The sequence below is a fragment of the Geotrypetes seraphini genome, chromosome 3 (assembly GCF_902459505.1).
Source record: "Geotrypetes seraphini chromosome 3, aGeoSer1.1, whole genome shotgun sequence".
NCBI lineage: Eukaryota > Metazoa > Chordata > Amphibia > Gymnophiona > Dermophiidae > Geotrypetes > Geotrypetes seraphini.
Window position 1 is genome coordinate 209711930 of NC_047086.1, and position 20776 is coordinate 209732705.

Here is a 20776-nt window from a genome sequence, read left to right on the forward strand (position 1 = left end):
CTCTCTCTCTCTCTCTCTCTCTCTCTCATGTCTCTGTCTCTCTCCTCTCCCTCATCTGATCTCTGCACTCCACCTTCATCTGCTCTCTCCGCCCTTCTCCTTCCCCTCTCCTTTCCTTTCCTCTCCTCCAATCTCCCTACCAGCTCTTTCTTCCTCCCCCCTCTCCCTCCAAGCAGCATCTTACCATGTCATTTTGGTATTTCTTGCTATTCCCCACCCCACCCAATGGTCTTCCACTCCTCAGATACGTTGCTGGCAATGTCAGTGATTGAGATACCCGCTGCCAGCCAACTCCTGAACTCTTCTCTCTGCCACATTCCGCCTGCATGGTAATAGGAAATTGCATCACAGGAAGTTGGATGCAGCAGAGAGAAGAGTTCAGGAGCTGGCCAGCAGTGGGTGCTCAATCAATGACACTGCTGGCAATGAATCTGAGGCTTGGAAGACTGTGGGGGGAGGGAGAGACTAGAGGGGAAGTGCCAGGAGGAGAGGAAACAAGCCAGACTGGTGGGTCGAGGGGGAGATTGGATGCATTATGCTTAGCCCAAAGTGGGTGGGTGGGCTAGCGGGCGGCTCAAATTTTTCAAACCTGGACAGACAAGCACACATTCTCTAATTTAAAAAAACTGCCCAGACATCTAAACATGTCTGGGGAAACCTGGATGAATGGTAACCTTAACTTCTACTGTCCCATCAGGATCCAAAACTGCTCAGTTAACTGACTGTGAATATTAACCCCTATAAGCATACTTTTCACTTGTGTGCATAGTCATAAAATGTTCCCTATACTATATAGTTTGCATAATGCAGGACTTCCCAAACCTGTACTAGAATCTGTGGGATTTTAGGACATCATCAATCAATATGCATAAATTAAGTTTGCATATAATAGAGGCAGTGCATGCAAATCTTAAAAACATAAGAACATACGAATTACCGTACTAGGTCAGAACCGAAGGTCCATCAAGCCCAGCATCCTTTTTCCAACAATAGCCAACCAAGGTCCCAAGTACCTAGCTAAATCCCAAGTAGTAAAACAGATTTTATACTGCTTATCCTAGGAATGTGCAGTGGATTTCCCCAAGCCATCTCAATAATGGCTTATGGACTTCTCTTTTAGGAAATTAGCTAAACTTTTTTTTAACCCTGCTAAGCTACCTGATTTCACCACATTTTCTGGCAACAAATTTCAGAGTTTAATTATACATTGTGTGGAGAAATATTTTCTCTGATCTGTTTTAAATCTACTATTAAGTAGCTTCATCGCATCCCCCTAGTTCTAGTATTTTTGGAAAGAGTAAACAAGTAATTCACATCTACCCTTTCCACTACCCTCACTATTTTATAGACCTCTATCTTATCAACTCTGAGCCGTCTCTTCTCCAAGCTGAAGAGCCCTAGCCGCTTAACCTTTCCTCATAGAGAAGTCATCCCATCTCTCTTATTATTTATGTCTCCCTTCGCTGTACCTTTTCTAATTCTGCTACATCTTTTTTGAGATACGGTGACCAAAATTGCACACAGTATTCAAGGTGCAGCCGTACCATAGAGCAATACAAGGGCATTGTAACATTCTCATCTTTGTTTTCCATTCCTTTCCTGATAATTCCTAACATTCTATTCGCTTTCTTAGCTGCCGCTGGACAATGAGCTGAGGGTTTCAACATATCCTCAACAATGATACCTAGATCCTTTTCCTGGGCAGTGACTCCTAACATGGAACATAAGTAAGAGCTGCCATACCCATTCAAACCAAAGGTCCATATGGCTCAGCCTAGTATCCTGTTTTCAATATTAGTCAATCCACTTCACAAGCAACTGGCAGGATCCCAAAAAGTCAATATATTTCAGGCTGCTTATTTCAGGGATATGCAGTGGTTTTCTTCATGTACACTAATGATTTATGAGCTTTTCCTCCAGGAACTTGTTCAAACTTTTTAAACCCAGCTATATTATCAGTTTTTACCACATCCTTCAGCAATGAATGCCAAAGCTTAACTATCGGCCTCTTTTACAAAGCCGCACTAGCGACTTTGCTGCGCTAATGGTCCCGAAGCCCATAGAGATTTAAAAGCTTCGGGGCCGTTGCTGCGCAGCTTTGTAAAAGAGGCAGTATGTGTTGAGTGAAAAAATGCTATTTCGTCTGATTGGTTTTAAATTTACTACTTAGAAACCTCATTGAATGCTCCCTCAGTCTTTATACTTTTTGAAAGAGTAAACAATTTATAATTACCCTTTCCACGCCACTAAAATTTTTATAAAGCTCTATTTTTCAAATAGTTGTCCAGACACTTTAGCACACTTGGATTATTGTAAAGTTATCTTTACAGGAAGTAACAAATCTGTATTGAGAACACTGCAAATGCTGCAGAACATAGCAGACTGATTGATATGCCAGGTGTTAAAATTTACTAGTCCAACTACACTGGCTACCTATGAAGGCAAGAGTGATATTCAAAATTTGTGTACTGTACTAATATTTTTGATATTGCATGACCAACCCCTGGCATATATGATAGGGTTAGTCAAAATCTTGTATCCAATACAGGGGTAGTATGTTTTAAACTATCAAAGTAACCAAAAAACTCCAAATAGAATTCACCTACTAAGGGAAGCCCCTGAAAAAAGCTTACCAACAAATCTCACATATTTAACTACTTCTTTAGACGTCTATTATCAACCATTTAATTTCAATAAAGCAAACCAAAGAGTAGGAAAAGCCTCAGATTGTATATGGAAGCCATTCAGAGAAGCTGTTGTATTGATGGATTTTTAGAGAACTTAATATGTATACACTGGAGGAAAGACGAGAGAGTGGGGATATGATAGAGACATTTAAATATCACCGTGGCGTTAATGTATAGGATGAAGGAAATGAAGGAAAACTCCGGAAGGAGAGGGCATCGACTGAAGTAGATAGGATCAGGAGTAATGTAAGAAAATACTTCTCTATAGAAAGGGTGGTAGATGCATGGAATAGTCTCCCAATGGAAGTGGTAGACATGAACACTGTATCTGAATTCAAGATAGTATGTGACAGGCATGTGAGATCTCTTAGGGAGAGGAGATAGAGGATGTTGTGGATGGGCAGACTGGCTGGGCCATTTAGCCTTTATCTGCCGTCATGTTTCTATGCTTCTATAGGATCCTGGAACAGCTCTAGACATTGAAGAAATCAGAATCACTTACAGCTACATGTCTCTTAGGTACCAACATCAAGTCACCTGAATATCTGCTTTAGAGCCTCAGAGACCCTTTGGACCTGATTCTGCAAAACACATCTAATGTTAGGCGCCAATTAGGTGCCTATCTTAGGAATCCTTTGTAGAATCGCGCTCAGCGGCTTTCAGCACTGTTTAGATGTCTAACTTTTTAGGTGTCCTTTAGAGAATCAGGTTTTAGGTGAGATTTAGACGTCCAAACAATGTCTTTAATGTTATAATATTTTATCATTATGTTATTAGAATGGCAATTTTATGCTATTTTTCATTATAACTGTAATACTGGCAGTTGGATCTATTTTAATGCTTTTATTTATTTCTCTTCCATCAGACAGAGTGACTAGAATTTGAACCAGCAGCATTAGGATAGAAGGCTAGAGGTTTAACCAGTGTGCTACAGAGTGAGCAAGCAAGCTGCATAGCACTTGTAAAACTAGGTCTTATAGATATTGTAAGGAAGTCTACTTTTGAACATAGTTTAGGCTTCAAATAGACCTGAGTTCTAAGGATGGTACTTAGGCACAGTTTGGACATCCTTAATGCGATATGTTAAATACCGGATTTCCCCGAAGATAAGACAGTGTCTTATATTAATTTTGGGTCCAAAAAACACATTAGGGCTTATTTTCAGGGATGTCTTATTTTTTTTCATGTACAACAATCATCTCTCCCTTCCTCTCCTCCATCCCAATTCTTCCTCTTTCCTCTCTTCCCCCCACCCCGCCATGTGCACCATCTTTCATCCCCTCTCACCCATCCCGTTGTGCAGCATCTTTCTATCCTTCCCTTCCATCCACCTATGCAACAGAACCCCACTGACCCTCCCACCATGAGACTAAAAAATCGGTCTCATAAATTCAGTAACTCCCCATCCCGGTGAGACCTGACATACCTCCACTCTGAGGCCTCCAAAAACAGCAGCGGTAGCAGCGCTCTGAATGGGCTGCTTTGCGGGCCTTCCCTGCCGAGGCCTTCCTTCTGCCCATTCAGAGCACTGCCGCCGCCGCTGCTTTAGGAGGCCTCGGAGTGAAGGTATGTCAGGTCTTACCGGGATGGGGGTTACTGAATTGACGAGACCGATTTTTTAGGCAAATCGAGCAGCACTAGTGTCAGGGTCAAGGGATGGAGTAGGGAAGTCTCAGGGACATTGGGGGAGAGGTGCTTTGGGAGTCGATCTTAACTAGGGCTTATTTTTGGGGTAGGGCTTATATTAGAAGCATCTTTAAAAATCATGCTAGGGCTTATTTTCTGGATAGGTCTTATTTTTGGGGAGACAGGGTAGCTCTCTGGGTTTTTATTTTTGCTTTATTAAGCTCAAAATACATTTAATAAGCCACCACATAAACAGGGCACATCAATATAAGGATATTGCATGCAAAACCTTCTATTTTGGGGGGCAAACAGTAATGGTATTTGCTAATTAGAGGAAAAGATCCATTAACTGAAGCACAAAACATGGAAAAAAACATATTTATGTTTCTTGTTAAAAAGCTACCCTTTTTTCTCACTAATGATTGCTCCAATGAGGTCATTCTTGAAACATGTGGATTCAGCAAATAAAGCACATGACAAAAATAAATAGATTTGCAAAAGGTTAAAAACAGAAAAAAACAGATACAGACCTTAGCATGGCTTCTACTTCATTGCAAATGGAGGTTTGCAGCTGCACAATGGTAACCTCATTGTGAGATCATCAAGGTGCACCTGCAAGGTAGAATGCCACAATTAAAACCAGCTGGGGAGCTGCAGGGAAAGCAAAAAGATCTAAAACTTATCATACTACTCCATCTAAGATCCCACTACCGTCTGATCCTGATGATCAGTTTGGTCTGGTACTGGAAGAGCTTCAAGTTATTAAGGACATGCTGCAGGAAAACCGTACTGATATCAAGACTATGCAGGAGGAAATGATAAATATGACTAATCAATTGAGGATAAGTAATATTCGTACAGATCAATTAGAGGAACGAATGATGGAATCTGAAAATCAAAGATCAATTTGTAAAAAAGGGAATTTGGTCAAAAGCAGTCTTGAGAGAGAAGTAGAAGATCTTAATAACCGCAGTAGAAGATGCAATGTTCAAATAGTGGGTCTACAGGAGGGAGCCAAAGGAGATAATTTAATTCTTTTCTTAGAGGAGAACATTCCGAAGATCTTCTCATTAACTCTTCATCATCCATTTGAAATAGATCGTGCTCACAGAATTTCGTCTAGAGCAGGGTCATCACATAGCTCTAGACCTATCATTTTCAAACTTTTAAGATATCAGCAGGTATTTGAGATCCTGAACAAAGCTAAGCAAGGGAAAGTTATAAAATGGCAACAATCAAGACTTTATTTTTTTTTCCAGACTTTGCAAAAAATATGGTGGACAAAAGGAAAAAGTTTTTAAGTCTCAGAGATCAGCTTAAACAAATGGGAGCCAGATATAGATTATTTTATCCTGCACATATGAAAGTGACTCATTTAAATAAAACTGTGAATTATGATGATCCGGCAGTGCTAGAAGAATATATTAACTTGCATTCTGGTCCCTTGTCTTGAGTTATTATTTAAATATTTATTTTTTATTACTATTTATTTAACATAACTTTTCATTAATTCAATACTACTTTATATTTGGGAATTAATTAGTCACTACTAGTACATAAAGATTATTACAATGGATTTCCATAATTTCTATTTTAAGTCTTGGGAGGTGTAAATGGTGTAAATGTATTGCTGAATGGGTGTTTTGATAAATGTTTGTTGTGGTCTAGGTAGTAATAACCATATACTATATCCAGGTGAGGTTAGTATTATTAGAAATTTATTTAGTTTATTTATTTATTTCTATTTGAAATTTAGGAGAAGAAATGTAATAAACTTTGATTGAGGGGGATATGATTTTTGGATTTATAAGTCTGAACTGTAAGGAAAAATTTTTACATTTAAAATAATTTTTACGGAGGGAACTATAATATATATTCCAGAAGTTAGTGTCATCAAGTATAACAAGTTATTTGAATGATTTTATAATTTCAATATATGTAAGATTAATATTAAAAGATTTTAAAACAACACCAGATTGTTAACATGTTGGAATTAATGAATTTATGTTTAAAATGTTTTACTGATTCATTTATTTAGGGCTCCTTTTATCAAGCTGCACTAGCGGGGTTAACGCGTGTGACTTTTCATCACACGCTAACCCCCGCGCTGGCTAAAAACTACTGCCTGTTCATGAGGAGGCGGTAGCGGCTAGTGCAGCTGGCAGTTTAACATGCGCTATTACGTGTGTTAAACCGCTAGCGCGGCTTAATAAAAGGAGCCTTTAGTTGATTATCTTAAAATATATGTTTTGAAATATTTATTTTTTGGGTCGGGATGTTTGATTGTTAATTTTAATAATAGGGGATATGGTCTTTGGATTTATTAGACTGATTTGTAGGGGTCTATTTATAAATTTAAAATTAGTTTTAAGGTGGAAACTATAGTATATATTCTAGAAGTTATTGTCATCAAATATAAAAGAGTTATTTAAGGGGTCCTTTTATCAAGCTGTGGTAAGGTTTTAACGCACGTTAAACCGCCTGCCGCGCTAGCCGCTAGCGCCTGCATTGAGCAGGCGTTAGTTTTTTAGCCAGCCGCGGGGGTTAGCGCGTGATGAAATGTCCGAAGGGGTAACCCCGCTAGTGCGGCTTGATAAAAGGACCCCTAAATGTTTTATGTTTTTATAATTTAAATATATATAAAGTAGTAGTTAAAGATTTTAAAACAGATATATATACATTTGAGGGGAAAAACAGACTGGTAACATGTTTGGATCTAATGAATTTATGTTTAAAGTGTTATACTGATTCATTTATTAGTTAATTATTTAAAGTGTATGCTTCTAAATGTGTTTTTTTTTTTTTTGGTTGGGAGTTTTGATTGTTTTGGCATTGAGGGAGGGCTGAATGGCTATTAATCCAATGCTCGCATCCAAGAGTTCGTATTATTATTGGGGGGGAGGGAAGGGGTGGGTAAGGGAGGGGGTACCCTGGATGTGTATAAAATTATTTTTAGGTAAACAGATAAATATTGGGCATATATTTTTTTTAATGGTAATGATGAATTTTAAAGTATATTCCTTGAATGTCAATGGGCTCAATCATCCAATTAAGAGAAAGAAAACACTTAATTTCATAGAGCAACAAGAGGTGGATATATATTACATACAGGAAACACATCTATCCGCTATGGGATCAAAGAAACTAGAAGGGGGATGGGTTAAACATTGTTTCTTTGTTTCGGCTGTGGGAAAAAAGGCGGGGTGGCTATCCTGGTCCATAGGAAATGTTCGGCTATATTTAATCAGATTTCTGCAGATCCCTTTGGCAGATGGGTTCATGTGAATATAAGCTTGGGGAATGATACACTGGCGCTATTCAATATATATGCCCCTAATTCAAATCAAATGGACTTTTTCAAAACATTTCAACAGTTGATACTACCACTGGCTACTTCTAATGTAGTAGTGGCAAGGAACTTTAATGCTGTTATGGACCCATTACTGGATAAAAATCCTAATAAAATTTTAAAGTCATTAGGGTTGGACAATTTAATCCTGTGGATGCTCGGGAGTTTTCTTTCTGCTCCTATGTTCACAAGTCATTTTCACGAATAGATTATGTTTTTGTTTCAGATCAACTAGTTCAGCAGGTAACAAAAACCATCATATTTTTTCAGATCATGGTAGAGTTTGGATTGAATTTAAATATGCTGAACAGGATAGTTGTAGACCTGTGTGGAATCAAACTTTCTTGAAGAATTTCAATTAAAAATGAATAAATATTTTTAATTCAATGCTTCAGAGGAAATCTCATTGGAAACATTGTGGGATGCTTTTAAAGGTACCATGAGGGGACAAATCATTTCTTATTTGGTACATATTAGGAAACAAAGAAAAAGAGAATTTTCTAATTTGGAACAAAATATTAAGGAATTGGAGTCCACATTGGCTATGAAATGGGAACCAATTACATTACAGGCCCTTTTAAAAGCAAAATATAAATATAATGAGATATCTTTGCAACTGGCCAGAGAAGATTTGTTTTCTCAACAGGCTCTGTATTATGGAAACTCGAATAAGGTGGGAAGATTATTAGCTAATTATCTTAAAGCGAAAAAAAGGAAAGTAAAAATTGTGTCGATTAAAGAAACACCCAGAGATGAAATTCTCCTAGTCAGAGTGGTAACTGCTCCTTATTATCTCACCATGATAAGTCCCATCAAGAAAGCGATGGCTGCGGCTACTCCGATCCTCCGCTGCTCAATGTCTGCCAGCTCAGCACTAGTGGAGTTCAGATCCAGAGGTTTTGGAACGAGGCGCTCAATCACGGATCCAGTCATCAAACTCAGGATGGCAAAAGTACCTGTATGATGGCAAACCCAAAGCATGACAAAATCCTAGATAAGCTGCCTGCTGAGCTATCTGTACATCTTTTACTGGGTATGCGGATTTTGAGGAGAAAGACTGACATAAGCGTCTGTCTAGCAGTAACTCTGTGTAAATAATGGCATTACCTGAACCATCCATACTTTTACATGACACAAAAGGCAAAGGACTTTACCTGTTATAGTTTTAGCATTGAAAGATAGGGTTACCTTATGGCTCTAGAAAAAGGAGATAACCCTATCAATAGTAAGTATATAGCACTCACATGTTATTACAGAGAAATGTTTTAAAGGAAGGAAAAGATCTCAGTAATGCTTTATTTAACACAGGTTATCACATAAACCTCCATGCCATCCAGCACATAGTCATTGATAAAAAAAACTTTAAAACCTTCCTTGTATTAATATTAGTTTGTTTCATGCACCTTATGTGATTGTAGTATTATTTTAACATGTAATTTACTAACAGAACTGGAACAGTAACAGTATCTGGCTCTCAGTTCAAATCCAGATCATTCCATCCCAGGATGAGAAAGAGAAAATTCTCAATAGAAGTCTGACTCACAATTCACTTCCATTACAGCAGGAAAATTCTGTTTCTTCTACAAAACCAGCGAACATATGTCTGGTTCTATAGACGTTCCATTTCACTTGGAGCTTCTTCTGGAGGCTGGATCCGCCAACTATTAAAAAAAGCTCTTTCACTTTCTACTGTGTGGTTTCCTTTGGCTATTGTTTATCTGCCAGTCTGCATTGCTCTGCAATTGTATGCTTTTTGCAGTGCTTCTAAAATACAACGGCACAGCACTGCAAAAGGTTCTTTTTTTTATAGCTGGCGAATCCACGCTCCAGAAGAAGCTCCAAGCGAAAAGGAACGTCTATAGAACCAGAAATATGATCGCTGGTTTTGTAGAAGAAACAAAATTTTCTGCTAAGAGCCGGCTAAGTAATTGCTAGTTTTATAAAAGACCGGACTCTTTGGGGACAATTCTCTAACTTGATGCCTCCAATTGGGTGCCCAGAGGGGGCACAGTCAGAGCCTATTCTGTAACAGAAAGAAGGCGCCTACTTTCCTTCAGAGAACACTATCAAAGCTGGGTATTAATGCACTTAACATTTATATAGAAGCATAGAAACATAGAAAAAAGTGGCAGAAAAGGGCTATAGCCCACCAAGTCTGCCCATTCCAAGTATCCCCCCCCCTGAATTTACTCCCTTAAAGATCCCACAAGAGTATCCCATTTTTTCTTAAAATCCGTCACGCTGCTGGCCTTTATCACCTGGAGTGGGAGTCTGTTCCAATGATCTACCACTCTTTCGGTAAAGAAGTACTTCCTAGAGTCGCCATGAAACTTCCCTCCCCTGATTTTCAGCGGATGCCCTCTGGTGGTCGAGGGTCCCATGAGCCAGAAGATATCATCTTCTGACTCGATGCGTCCCGTGATGTATTTATACGTTTCAATCATATCTCCCCGTTCTCTTCTTTCCTCGAGCGAGTACAGTCGCAATTTCTTTAGTCTTTCTTCATATGTGAGATCCTTGAGCCCCATGACCATCCTGGTGGCCGTTCGCTGAACCGACTCGATCCTCAGCACGTCCTTTCGGTAGTGTGGTCTCCAAAACTGAACACAGTACTCCAAGTGTAGCCTCACCATGGCTCTGTACAACGGCATCATAACTTCAGGTCTCCTGCTGATGAAACTTCTGCGGATACACCCCATACTGGCACATAGTTATGGGGAATATATCAAGCTTTTAATTAGAGAATGACACAGTGACAAAATTCATCACCGTTTCCGTCTCCGCAGATAACCGCAGGAAACCATCCCGTGTCATTCTTTATAGTGTCTATCTCAACCTCAGTCCTTCTACACCAGGAGGTGTGGAAGTTGGGAAGTGAAGAGAGATGTCGTGCTGCAGGGTCCCGCTGGGGAGGAGAGGAAGGAAGGAAAGAATAACATGCCACGCGCTGAAAATTTAAAATTAGAGCTAAAAGAGGAGGTAGGGGGGGGAGCAGAACCACCGTAAATTTTTTGGGAGGCCAAGACCCCTGTACTCCCCCCCCCTTCCAATGCCTATGCTTCTGCCACTGTCTGCAGCTGACAGATATTTCACTACAATTTGAAAAACAAATTTTACATGGAGAGAAAATGATCTAGTAGACATTCCACTCACCAGTAGACACATGGCGACCAGTTCCAAACAGCATATAAAGAACAACTGGGAAGAAAGACGTGTAGAGGCCATAGACTGGAGCCACTGAAGTCAGAAGAGCAAAGGCCATTCCTGTGGAAAAATCAAAACAAAAAGATTAAGGAAATGTCTACTTCTCATCTTATTTCATTGTACAGGTACTTTTTTTTTTTTTTTTTGGAAGAGGTTCAGCTTGCTTGAGATGTACTGTTATTGCATTGTTCTCTGTGTACTCCCTTGCTGTCTAAGCAGCTTGGAATATGAAGTGTTTTGACGCCAGTTTTGTAATTTTGTTTCATTTTTATTTATATCAAATGTACTGTGTTAGAACCATGGCCAAGGTAGGTAGAGATGGCTCTGCCAGTCTCTGAAGTTACTTCCTGATTTTAAGGGGCGGGATGAAATTTAGCAAGAGGGAAGACCCCTGTGGCGTCTGGCTTAGTTATTGCTAGCTGGTTTAGCAGGACAGGGACAGGACCAAAGGCAGGGTTCCTCGCAATCTGATTCTGGATGTGCCGCTGACTCCTGACTTCCCCCTCCTCCTGGCGGCCGGCAAACAGCATGGAGGTCTGCTGCGGCCGCCGCTTGGAGGAATCAGCTGCCTGCCTCACATGTTGGGACTGCCCCTGACCCACAACTCTGTTGGAAGAAGCAAAGGGTAAAAGGTAATGAGGAGATATCAGATGTTGGAGAAAAGAGGGGAGAGGATATGCTGGATGGAGGAGGCAAGACAGTAGATACTGGTTAGAAGAGTGAAAATAAAGGGGGGAAGAGAGAGAAAGAGAAGATGCTGGAAGGGGGAGAGAGGGAAGAGTTAGCAAAATAACTGGAGAAATAGAAACAGATGCAGAAAAATAAATGGAGGAAAACTGAAAGGAAAAGGTTAAAGTCATAGATGTATGTAGGAGAAGAAGTGAAGACAGGAATGAGAGAAGAGGCAGATAGAGTGCAGACCCTGTAAAGAAAATTAAGAAAAGACAGAAGAAGGCAGAAATTGGGATAAAAAAGAATAAAATGGCCTGACAATAAAGGTAGAAAAAAAATTTATTTCTAATTTCATGAACGGAAAATGCAGTTTTACTGTAAATTTGCACTGCTTTTTTTTTATATTCCAAAGCATAGAGTGCTGTTTTTCTTTCTCTGGTGTTGAACTGGGTTCATAGTCATTTGCGTGCAGACAAATGAGCTCAAGCTAACAGCGCAGAAGACAAATGCATGCAGGTCTTTATAGCGCAAGACAATTGCGAGCTAGACAATAGCGTGCGGGCAAATGTGTGCAGGTCTATATTCAGTATTGTGTTTGCAGTATCATGGTCCGTTGCCCCTAGTGCCTCTTTCCTATCACCTTTTAACTTCATCCTATGCCCTCTCATTCCAGAGCTTCCTTTAAATTGAAAGAGACTCGACTCATGCGCATTACACCACATAGGTATTTAAATGTCTCTCAGAAATAAATTGAAGTGACAATAAAACCACAATAATTTAGAAAAATGTCACTCACCAGCAGTGGACTCAGTTTCTCAGATCTTACATTCACACAAAAAGGTGGAGAAAAAGCCTCAATTATATCACATAGCAATCATTGATGATTTTTAAGCTAGCGTTGTTTTTATCATTGGCAAAAAAAAACTCACACCAGAAAAGAATGTAGGGATCTAGAGAGAATTCAACCCCACTACTGCGCACAGTAGAAAAACACTGAAATATTTTTTCATTTTCATTAAATATCAAAAAAAGCCTATATTTTTTTTTTTTTTTTTTAATTCTTTATTGATTTTTAATGAAAAACAGTGTCATACAAATGAAAGAACAAAAGATATTCCACATATTACACTATTATTAAAAAGCCTATATTTTAAAAGGCATCATATATAAAAAAAAAACTAGACTCATTTCATGTGTCCTTGCTCGAGTCTTACTGTCTTGTGTGCCCTTGGAGTATTGTGCACTCATAAAGGGCTGTGATCCCTTTGCTTGAACAAACAAGACGCTATAGCAAATAAGCTTCAGAGACCACATCAGGCCCTATTGCAGATGGGCGCCAGAATTTTGCAAATGCTCTACATTTAAGTGATAAAGGGCAGTAGAAATTCAACAATACCATCTATTATTGGTTTGTTACAGCAGGATTTGCTTACAGTGAAACGTATTCCATGTGATTTAGGTCCATAGCAAATGCTCCAACACCCATTGAATTCTTATGGGCGTTGGAGCATTTCCTGTGCCGGCCCACGCTGCTGGCTTTAGTAAAAGAGGGGGTTAATTGGTTGTTTTATCAGTTTATGGGCCTGATGTATGGAACAATTTGCCAATTTGAATCAGAAAACTGGACAATTTAAAACTGTTTAAATCTGCTTTGCATTCTTACGCACTTGGCATTTGGGCAATCTTTAAAAAAAATCAAATTTTCTTTAATTTTGGATCCCTTTTACAAAGCTGCGTTAGCGATTCTGCCACGATAAAGGCGCTGAAGCCTATAGGAACTGAATGGACTAAGGTGCATTTATCACGGCTTTGCAAAAGGGGCCTTCTATGATCTGTGATTACTACATATATGTATATTTATTTATTTCTATATCGTGAATGTTTGGTTGTAACCTGCCTTGGGTGAATAAAGTCTAAGAAGCAAAAGGGACCAGCATTGGACATTTTGGCCAAAAGAGGTTTAATCAAATCCCATGGTAAAAATAAAGAAAATTATTTTGGATTTATAAATGCCTTTTATTCAAATAGGATAACAGCATAGTTTAAAGCAGTGTGCCGCAAACTTTTTAAAGCCATGGCACCTAAAGCTGAGCCGCGACTGGAGGTCATCCAGAAGTGTGTGGCCATCGACGTGATGATGTCACATGCATGTGTGATGTCATCACATAGACGACTGCACACGCGCGGATGTGCTCGAGCCGCAGCCCTGAGACTCTTATTGCCGCCCGTGGTGGGGTTCTAGCGAGGGAGAGGTATGGATAGCAGGAGAGGCACCGGCGCCGGCTGACTGCCCATAGGACGTGTCTCTTGCTGCGAGAGGCACATCCTTTAAACAGCTGGCACCGGTGCCTCCCTTCCTTGGGCGTCTCACAGCACACCTGGAATCTGCCACGGCACACAGTTTGCAATACACTGGCTTAAAGTATAATTTTCTTTATTTAAAAAATTTCTTACCTGCCTATTCATAGGCAGATTACAAAATACAGTCATAGTATAAAAATTTTTATTTATTCAGTTTTCTATACCGTTCTCCCAGGAGAGCTCAGAACAGTTTACATGGGATTATTCAGGTACTCAAGCATTTTTCCCTGTCTGTCCTAATGGGTTCACAATCTATCTAATGTACCTGGGGCAATGGGGGGATTAAGTGACTTGCCCAGGGTCACAAGGAGCAGCGTGGGTTTGAACCCACAACCCCAGGGTGCTGAGGCTGGAGTTTTAACCACTGCGCCACAGGCAAGCACATACAATAATTTCTTCAAAGGAACAATTACTTCTAATAAACATTCACATATGTCAATGTTAATATCCTCATAAATTTCCAATAATCAATCACTGAAAATGCTTCCACAAATAAAGTGGGGTTCAATACTTTCTTACAGTTTTGTAGATCCCAAAGTGCTCTTAAAGGTCCTGTTAATTTGTTCCATAATGTCACTCCAGCCAAAGAGATTGCAGATGTCCTTGTACTTTCATAATGTACATGTGAAAACTCTGTCAAAGACAGTCGTATCGCCCCCCCCTCAGACCTTAAAGTCCTCAACAGCCGATAGAGTGTCATTACCTGGGCCAGATACCAGATACCAAGGAAAGATGATTCGAGACCCTACAGGCAGCCAGTGAATAATATCTCAGAAAACACATGAAACCATCTCTGGATCCCACAAACAAATTTCGGACACCTTGGTTTTAGCAAAGTTTCCAAAAGAAGGAAAGTAGATAGAATTAATGAGGCATGATATACTACTACTACTGCTATTAATTATTTCTATAGCGCAGTGCTGTACAGAGTCACAAAGAAGAAAAAAACAGTCCCTGCTAAAAAGAGCTTACAATTTAAACAGCCAAGACAAACAGCATGTCATGGATATACCACCTTTCTGTGGGTACAACCAAAATGGTTTAAATATATTATATATGCAGGCACTTTTTCTGTCCCTAGTGGGCTCATACTCTAACGGCCTCTTTTACAAAGCCGCGCTAGCGGCTGCGCTGCGCTAACGGCCCCGAAGCCCATAGAGATTTAAAGGACTTCGGGGCTGTTGCCGTGCAGCTTTGTAAAAGAGGCTGTAAGTCTTGTACTGGGACAATGGACGGCCAGATGTAGGGTCACAAGAAGCCACAGTGGAAATTGAGCTGAGCCCCCAGAGCTTCAGCTCACTGCATTATCCATTAGGCTACACAGTTATGAAAAGAATGGCAGATGTGAAAAATAGCCTCTCAGTAGAGATGGTAGACTTTAAAAATAGGAGGAAACATTTTTTTCACTCAAAGAATAATTAAGTTCTGGAACTCATTGCCAGTGCATGTGGTAACAATGGTTAGCATGTCCGAGTTTAAAAAAGGTTTGGGTCAAGTTCCTGGAGGAAATTGTTTGTATCTTTACCCTTCTACTCCACTTCCAATTCCAGACTTTGTTCCTTTCAGCTCGCTGCCACTTATGCCTGGAATAAGCTACCTGAATCTGTCCACCATGCTCTTCCCCTTCCCTTGTTCAAAAGTAGGCCGAAACCCCACCTTTTTGAGACAGCTTTCAACTCATAACCCTGCCCTTTGCTCACCACCCTAGCCAACAATTTAACCATCCCCTCTAACTGTAACCCCTACCCTGGCATCCTGTTTGTCTGGCTTGATAGTTTTTAGATTGTAAGTTCATTCAAGCAGGGACTGTCTCCTTTGTGACTCTGTACAGTGCTGTGTACATCTGGTAGTGCTCTAGAAATAAGTAATACCGTGTTTCGCCGAAAATAAGACAGTGTCTTATATTAATTTGGGGTCCAAAAAACTTACTAGGGCTTATTTTTGGGGATGTCTTATTTTTTATCATGTACAACAATCTCTCCCTTCTTCTCATCCACCCCAATTCTTCCTCTTTCCTTTCTCCCCTCCCCCCTTCCATGTGCAGCATCTTTCTATCCCTCCCTCCCATCCCCCTGTGCAGCAGAACCCCACCGACCTTCTCACCGTGAGACTGACATACCTTCGCTCTGAGGCTTCCTAAAGCAGCAGGGGTGGGGGGTTGCTGAATTGACAAGCCTGATTTTTTCAGTAAATCAGGCAGTATAATGTCAGGGATGGAGTCAGGGAGTGTTGGGGACATTCATGGGGGCGGGGCTTCAGGGGTCAGTCTTAACTAGTGCTTATTTTTGGGGTAGGGCTTATTTTCAAGGAAACAGTAGTAGTAGTAGTAGTAGTAGTAGTAGAGACAGACTATCTGAATTAAAAAGGAAGTGTGGAAGAGAGGAAGAGATAATGGAAGTTATGGATGTACAGACTGGATAGATCATATGGTCTTTAGCAGGTATTTATAATGTCTCTATCATATTTTCTCTCTTCCGCTTTTCTTCCAAAGTATCACTCAGCTGGCTTTAGTAAATTTGGGCATTTAACTTGCTGACATTAACCTACTGGTTAATTTGAATTAAGCTGGCTAGTTTCTTTACTGACATTTGCTCTAGATAGGTAGGTACAAAACATGCCCACATTCATTGCTCCTGCTATTTCTGTGGATGCGGTTGAGTATCTAGAACAGGGGTAGGCAACTTCGGTCCTCGAGAGCCGGAATCCAGTCGGGTTTACAGGATTTCCCCAATGAATATGCATGAGATCTATTTGCATGCACTGCTTTCAATGCATATTCATTGGGGAAATCCTGAAAAGAGTCCTGCATTTGGACTTCCAGAAGAAATGTGAACAGGCAGAGAAGAATTTTAACAATGGGGAACTAATATCAGAGATAAGAAGTTTCCAAGTTTTTTAAAATTTTGTTATCTCGCTTTATCAAATGTCAAAGCAGCTTTACATAAAGAGGGAAATACAAAACACATGAGAACTTAACAACAAAAATACATCAAATGACAAAAAATACTGAGACTAACATGACATACCTAATAGACTGACCCAAAAGAAAGGGGAAGAACTACAACAGTTTGAAAGGAAAGAACAATCAAGGGGAAAAAAGCCAAAAGGAAAGGAGGACAAGGTATTTATCCAGAACAGCTGGACCAGCCAGGGGGACTGGATTAGTAATCGATTAAAACGTCCTTAAAAGGACGGTCATACTGCATAAGCATCTTTAAAAAGCGTAGTTTTTAAGCTAGACTTAAAATTGTCTAACATATTAATCTCTCGTAAATAAGCTGCACTGAATTCCAGAGCGTGGGGGCGGACACGGAGAAAATATTATTTTGCATAGTATTGATAAATCTTAAACGATGGAATTGCTAGCAGATTATGGCTAGAGGAATGGAGGGTACGTTGAGAAGAACATAAGCATCATCCTATTGGAACAGACCAAAGGTCCATCAAGCCTAGTATCCTGTTTCCAGCAGTGACCAAACCAGGTCTCATGCACCTAGCAAGATGCAAAAACAGTAAAAATAGATTTTATGCTGCTTATTCCAGAAATAAGCAGGGGATCTTCCCAAGTCCATCGTATGGACTTTTCGTTTAGGAACTTCTCCAAACCATTTTAAAACCCTGCTAAGCTAACTGCTTTTACCAAATTCTCTGGCAATGACTTCCAGAGTTTAATTATACATGGAGTAGCTTCATTGCATGTCCCCTAGTCCTAGTATTTTTGGAAAGAGTACATAAGTGATTCGTGTATAGCTGTTTCACTCCACTCTGTATTTTATAGACCTCTGTCACATCTCCTCTGAGCCAGTGGTGTAGCGAGGGTGAGAAGCACCTGGATCGATGGTGCACCTCCTCCACCCTCATCTTCCCCCACTCCTTCTCCGATCCTGCCTGCCAGATGTGACCTCCCCCGCCCACTCCTTCCCTGATTGCCCCTTCCCTTCCCCCATACCTCTAGTTGAAGTTGTTGCTCGTGGTGGTCAACTACATGCTCCTTGCGACCGTCGGCTCTCTCTATGCGTAGCACCCAGAAGTGACATCAGTGGGAGAACCAACGGGGTCGCAGACCACATTATGGACCGCCATGAAGTATGGGGGAAGGGAAGGGGGCACATGCATAGAGGGGAGGAATGAGAAGAGGAGGGGTGCCAGCGCCCCCACCAACATGGCACCCAGGGCAGACTGCCCCTCCCTACCATGCTACTGCCCTGAGTGTCTCTTCTCCAAGTTGGAATTAAATCTTTTTTATTAGCCAAGAAGAAAACCTTGAATATTACAAAATATACAATAGAAAAGGGCAAACCAAACAAAGAGATACAATCCCGCCCTCCCTTCCCCCATCCCACAGAGCCCAAATACTGCAACATAACAAAAAACCCACAATTCCAAGAAGGTATGTGCAAACATATGCCAAAACAGTAAACAACCAAGTAGCCAAATCCCCCCCCCCCCCACCCCACTCCCATCACAGCCAATCGCAAGTCTGGGAACACAAGACCAACAGAAAAACTTAAAAGTCCAGGTGCAGGGGATACCAAAAAACTTAACACACTAGTGCAGGGGATACCAAAGGCAGACACAAGTGCCACCAAAATCTCTTCTTCTAGCCTCTAGCCTTTCCTCATAGGGCAGTAGTCCCATCTCCCCTTTATCATTTTTGTCACCCTTCTCTATACCTTTTCTAATTCTGCTATATCTTTATTGAGATACACAGGCCAGAACTGCACACAGTATTTGAGGTACAGTTTGTCTAGTCCAGGGGTCCCCCAAAGTCCCTCCTTGAGGGCCGAATCCAGTCGGGTTTTCAGGATTTCCCCAATGAATATGCATGAGATCTATGTGCATGCACTGCTTTCAATGCATATTCATTGGGAAAATCCTGAAAACCCGACTGGATTCGGCCCTAGTCTGTGCCACTGTAGCAAATCAAAGGGATCGGGGGGGGGGGGGGGAGAGGTCTTTAACTCTTTGCTTCAAGTGACTTTTATTCTTCAAAATTAACATGGTTGGAATGGGCATCTTGCTTGCCTTTTTGTTTGTTCTGTGTTCTTCACAAGGCAAGGCTCTATACTGGCAAGTCAGAGGATAGGTTGTCCCAGAACTTCCCTTCATAGTGGCAATATGCAATCCGTCGTCCAGATAAATGATCTGGATCACATTATCCAGACAGTGGACTGCATATTATCGCCCTCTGGATAAGTTCGGGTGCTGACTGTAGGAAGGGGCGCTGAAAGGTTCTCAGCCCAACACCAACTTCCTAAATTCTGAGCGTTATTTTGCCACTGTAGATGAAAAGAGTGTTATCTTATTTCGTTAAGTGCCAATTTGCAGAAACGAAATGCTGCCATTGTTTCAGATCACCGACTGAACCACATCCACGTCATTCTCTTCTTGGCTGGGCTGAAAACTTTTCAGCAGCTCCTGGTATTATTTGGATAGGGTCACTGGTTATCTGGAAATTTTTTGACTCCTGTGGCTGATATTTTAAAAAAATAATAATAATAATAAAAAATTGCTGGATGTGGGCACTCTGACTGTTGATCTGTATATATAGTATATAGGAGGAGTGTGTGGCGCAGTGGTTGGATCTACAGCCTCAGCACCCTGGGGTTGTGGGTTCAAACCCCGCGCTGCTCCTTGTGACCCTGGGCAAGTCACTTAATCCTCCATAGCCCCAGGTACGTTAGATAGATTGTGAGCCCACCGGGACAGAGAGGGAAAAATGCTTGAGTACCTGATTGTAAAAACCGCTTAGATAACCTTGATAGGCGGTATATAAAATCCTAATAAACTTAAACTTCTATTTTTGCTGTGTATTGAAAAAGAAAAAAAAGCATCCAACTGACTTCAATAGAGCGTTGGGTTCTGCTGTGCCCCCCACCCCTCTCACCCCCAACACATTTTTCTTTCACCACATGTCACAAAATATGAAGATGCCTTTCAAACCAGCATCCGAGCACCCGGTTCTGCCATATCCAGGAACACTTTCACTTACCTTGGGGGATATGAATGATTCCCACTGTCAGCCCTGCTATAAAGTCCCCCAGTAACCATTTCTTCAGCTTGTATCTGGGGATCCAGTCCACAATAGGCAGCCTGGCTCTCAGGAGCTGGCATGCGTCTCTGCACGAACACTTGCATCTCCGCTTCAGTCTCTCTTTTAAGTTTGCAAGAGGCTTTTCTAGGTCTTCCGCAGCTCCATAAATCCTTTGAAACTGCTCTTCCGTGTAGATGTTTCTGTATACTGAGAGCTGGCTCATCTCAGAGTCTGTGCTGTCCAGGAGTAACCTGACACTCTGCCTAGGCTGTGCTCAGAAAGGCCTCTTATACCCCCCTCCTTCCCACCCCCCTCTCCTAGTTTCCTGAACAAGATTTCCAACCAATCAAAAATGTTGGGCCAGATCACAAATTAACCTCCAAAACTTTATTAATCCCACTGATTTTTCAAGAGAGAAATCAGGACATTCTTATGGAAGTAAAAGTGTGTGTGATTTTTTTTTAGGGGGTGGAGCGATATTCTTTCCAGCATTTCTCTGGAACTACAGTAAATCAGAATTCTTTCCAGCATGTACACTGGAACTACAGTAAATCAGAATATTTGTTTCAAAACTTTTCTCATAGAAAAAGGTAGCAATTTCCACACACAGTCCCCTACTAATTAACTTTAGCCACAATTTTATTGACCCCACTCTATGAGGAAGATTTCCTCTCTTGGTCATTCTTCTACAACTGCAAGGATCGATTGAATGAAAATCAAAGTGCCATTGTAAAGGCTGTCAAAGGTACTACTATGGTGATGTCATCCACATAGCTATCTAGCTTTACACCCAAAGATGAAATTCAAGTTCAATACTCTCACCCAAGATCCAGGAGCTCATGG

General features: G+C 40.8%; 1 protein-coding gene across 1 annotated transcript in view; it reads right to left on the reverse strand.

Annotated features, from left to right (window-relative positions):
• Positions 1-20180, reverse strand: part of SLC26A10 (solute carrier family 26 member 10) — a 131308-nt gene extending 111128 nt beyond the window's left edge. Inside the window, exons 1-3 of the mRNA XM_033938135.1 lie at positions 19892-20180; positions 10816-10926; positions 8461-8618 (exon numbers count right to left, since the gene is read on the reverse strand). Coding sequence (XP_033794026.1) covers positions 8461-8618; positions 10816-10926; positions 19892-20156 — 534 coding nt within the window. The 5' untranslated portion in view covers positions 20157-20180. The remainder of the gene's footprint in view (positions 1-8460; positions 8619-10815; positions 10927-19891) is intronic.
• Positions 20181-20776: the final 596 nt, after the last annotated feature.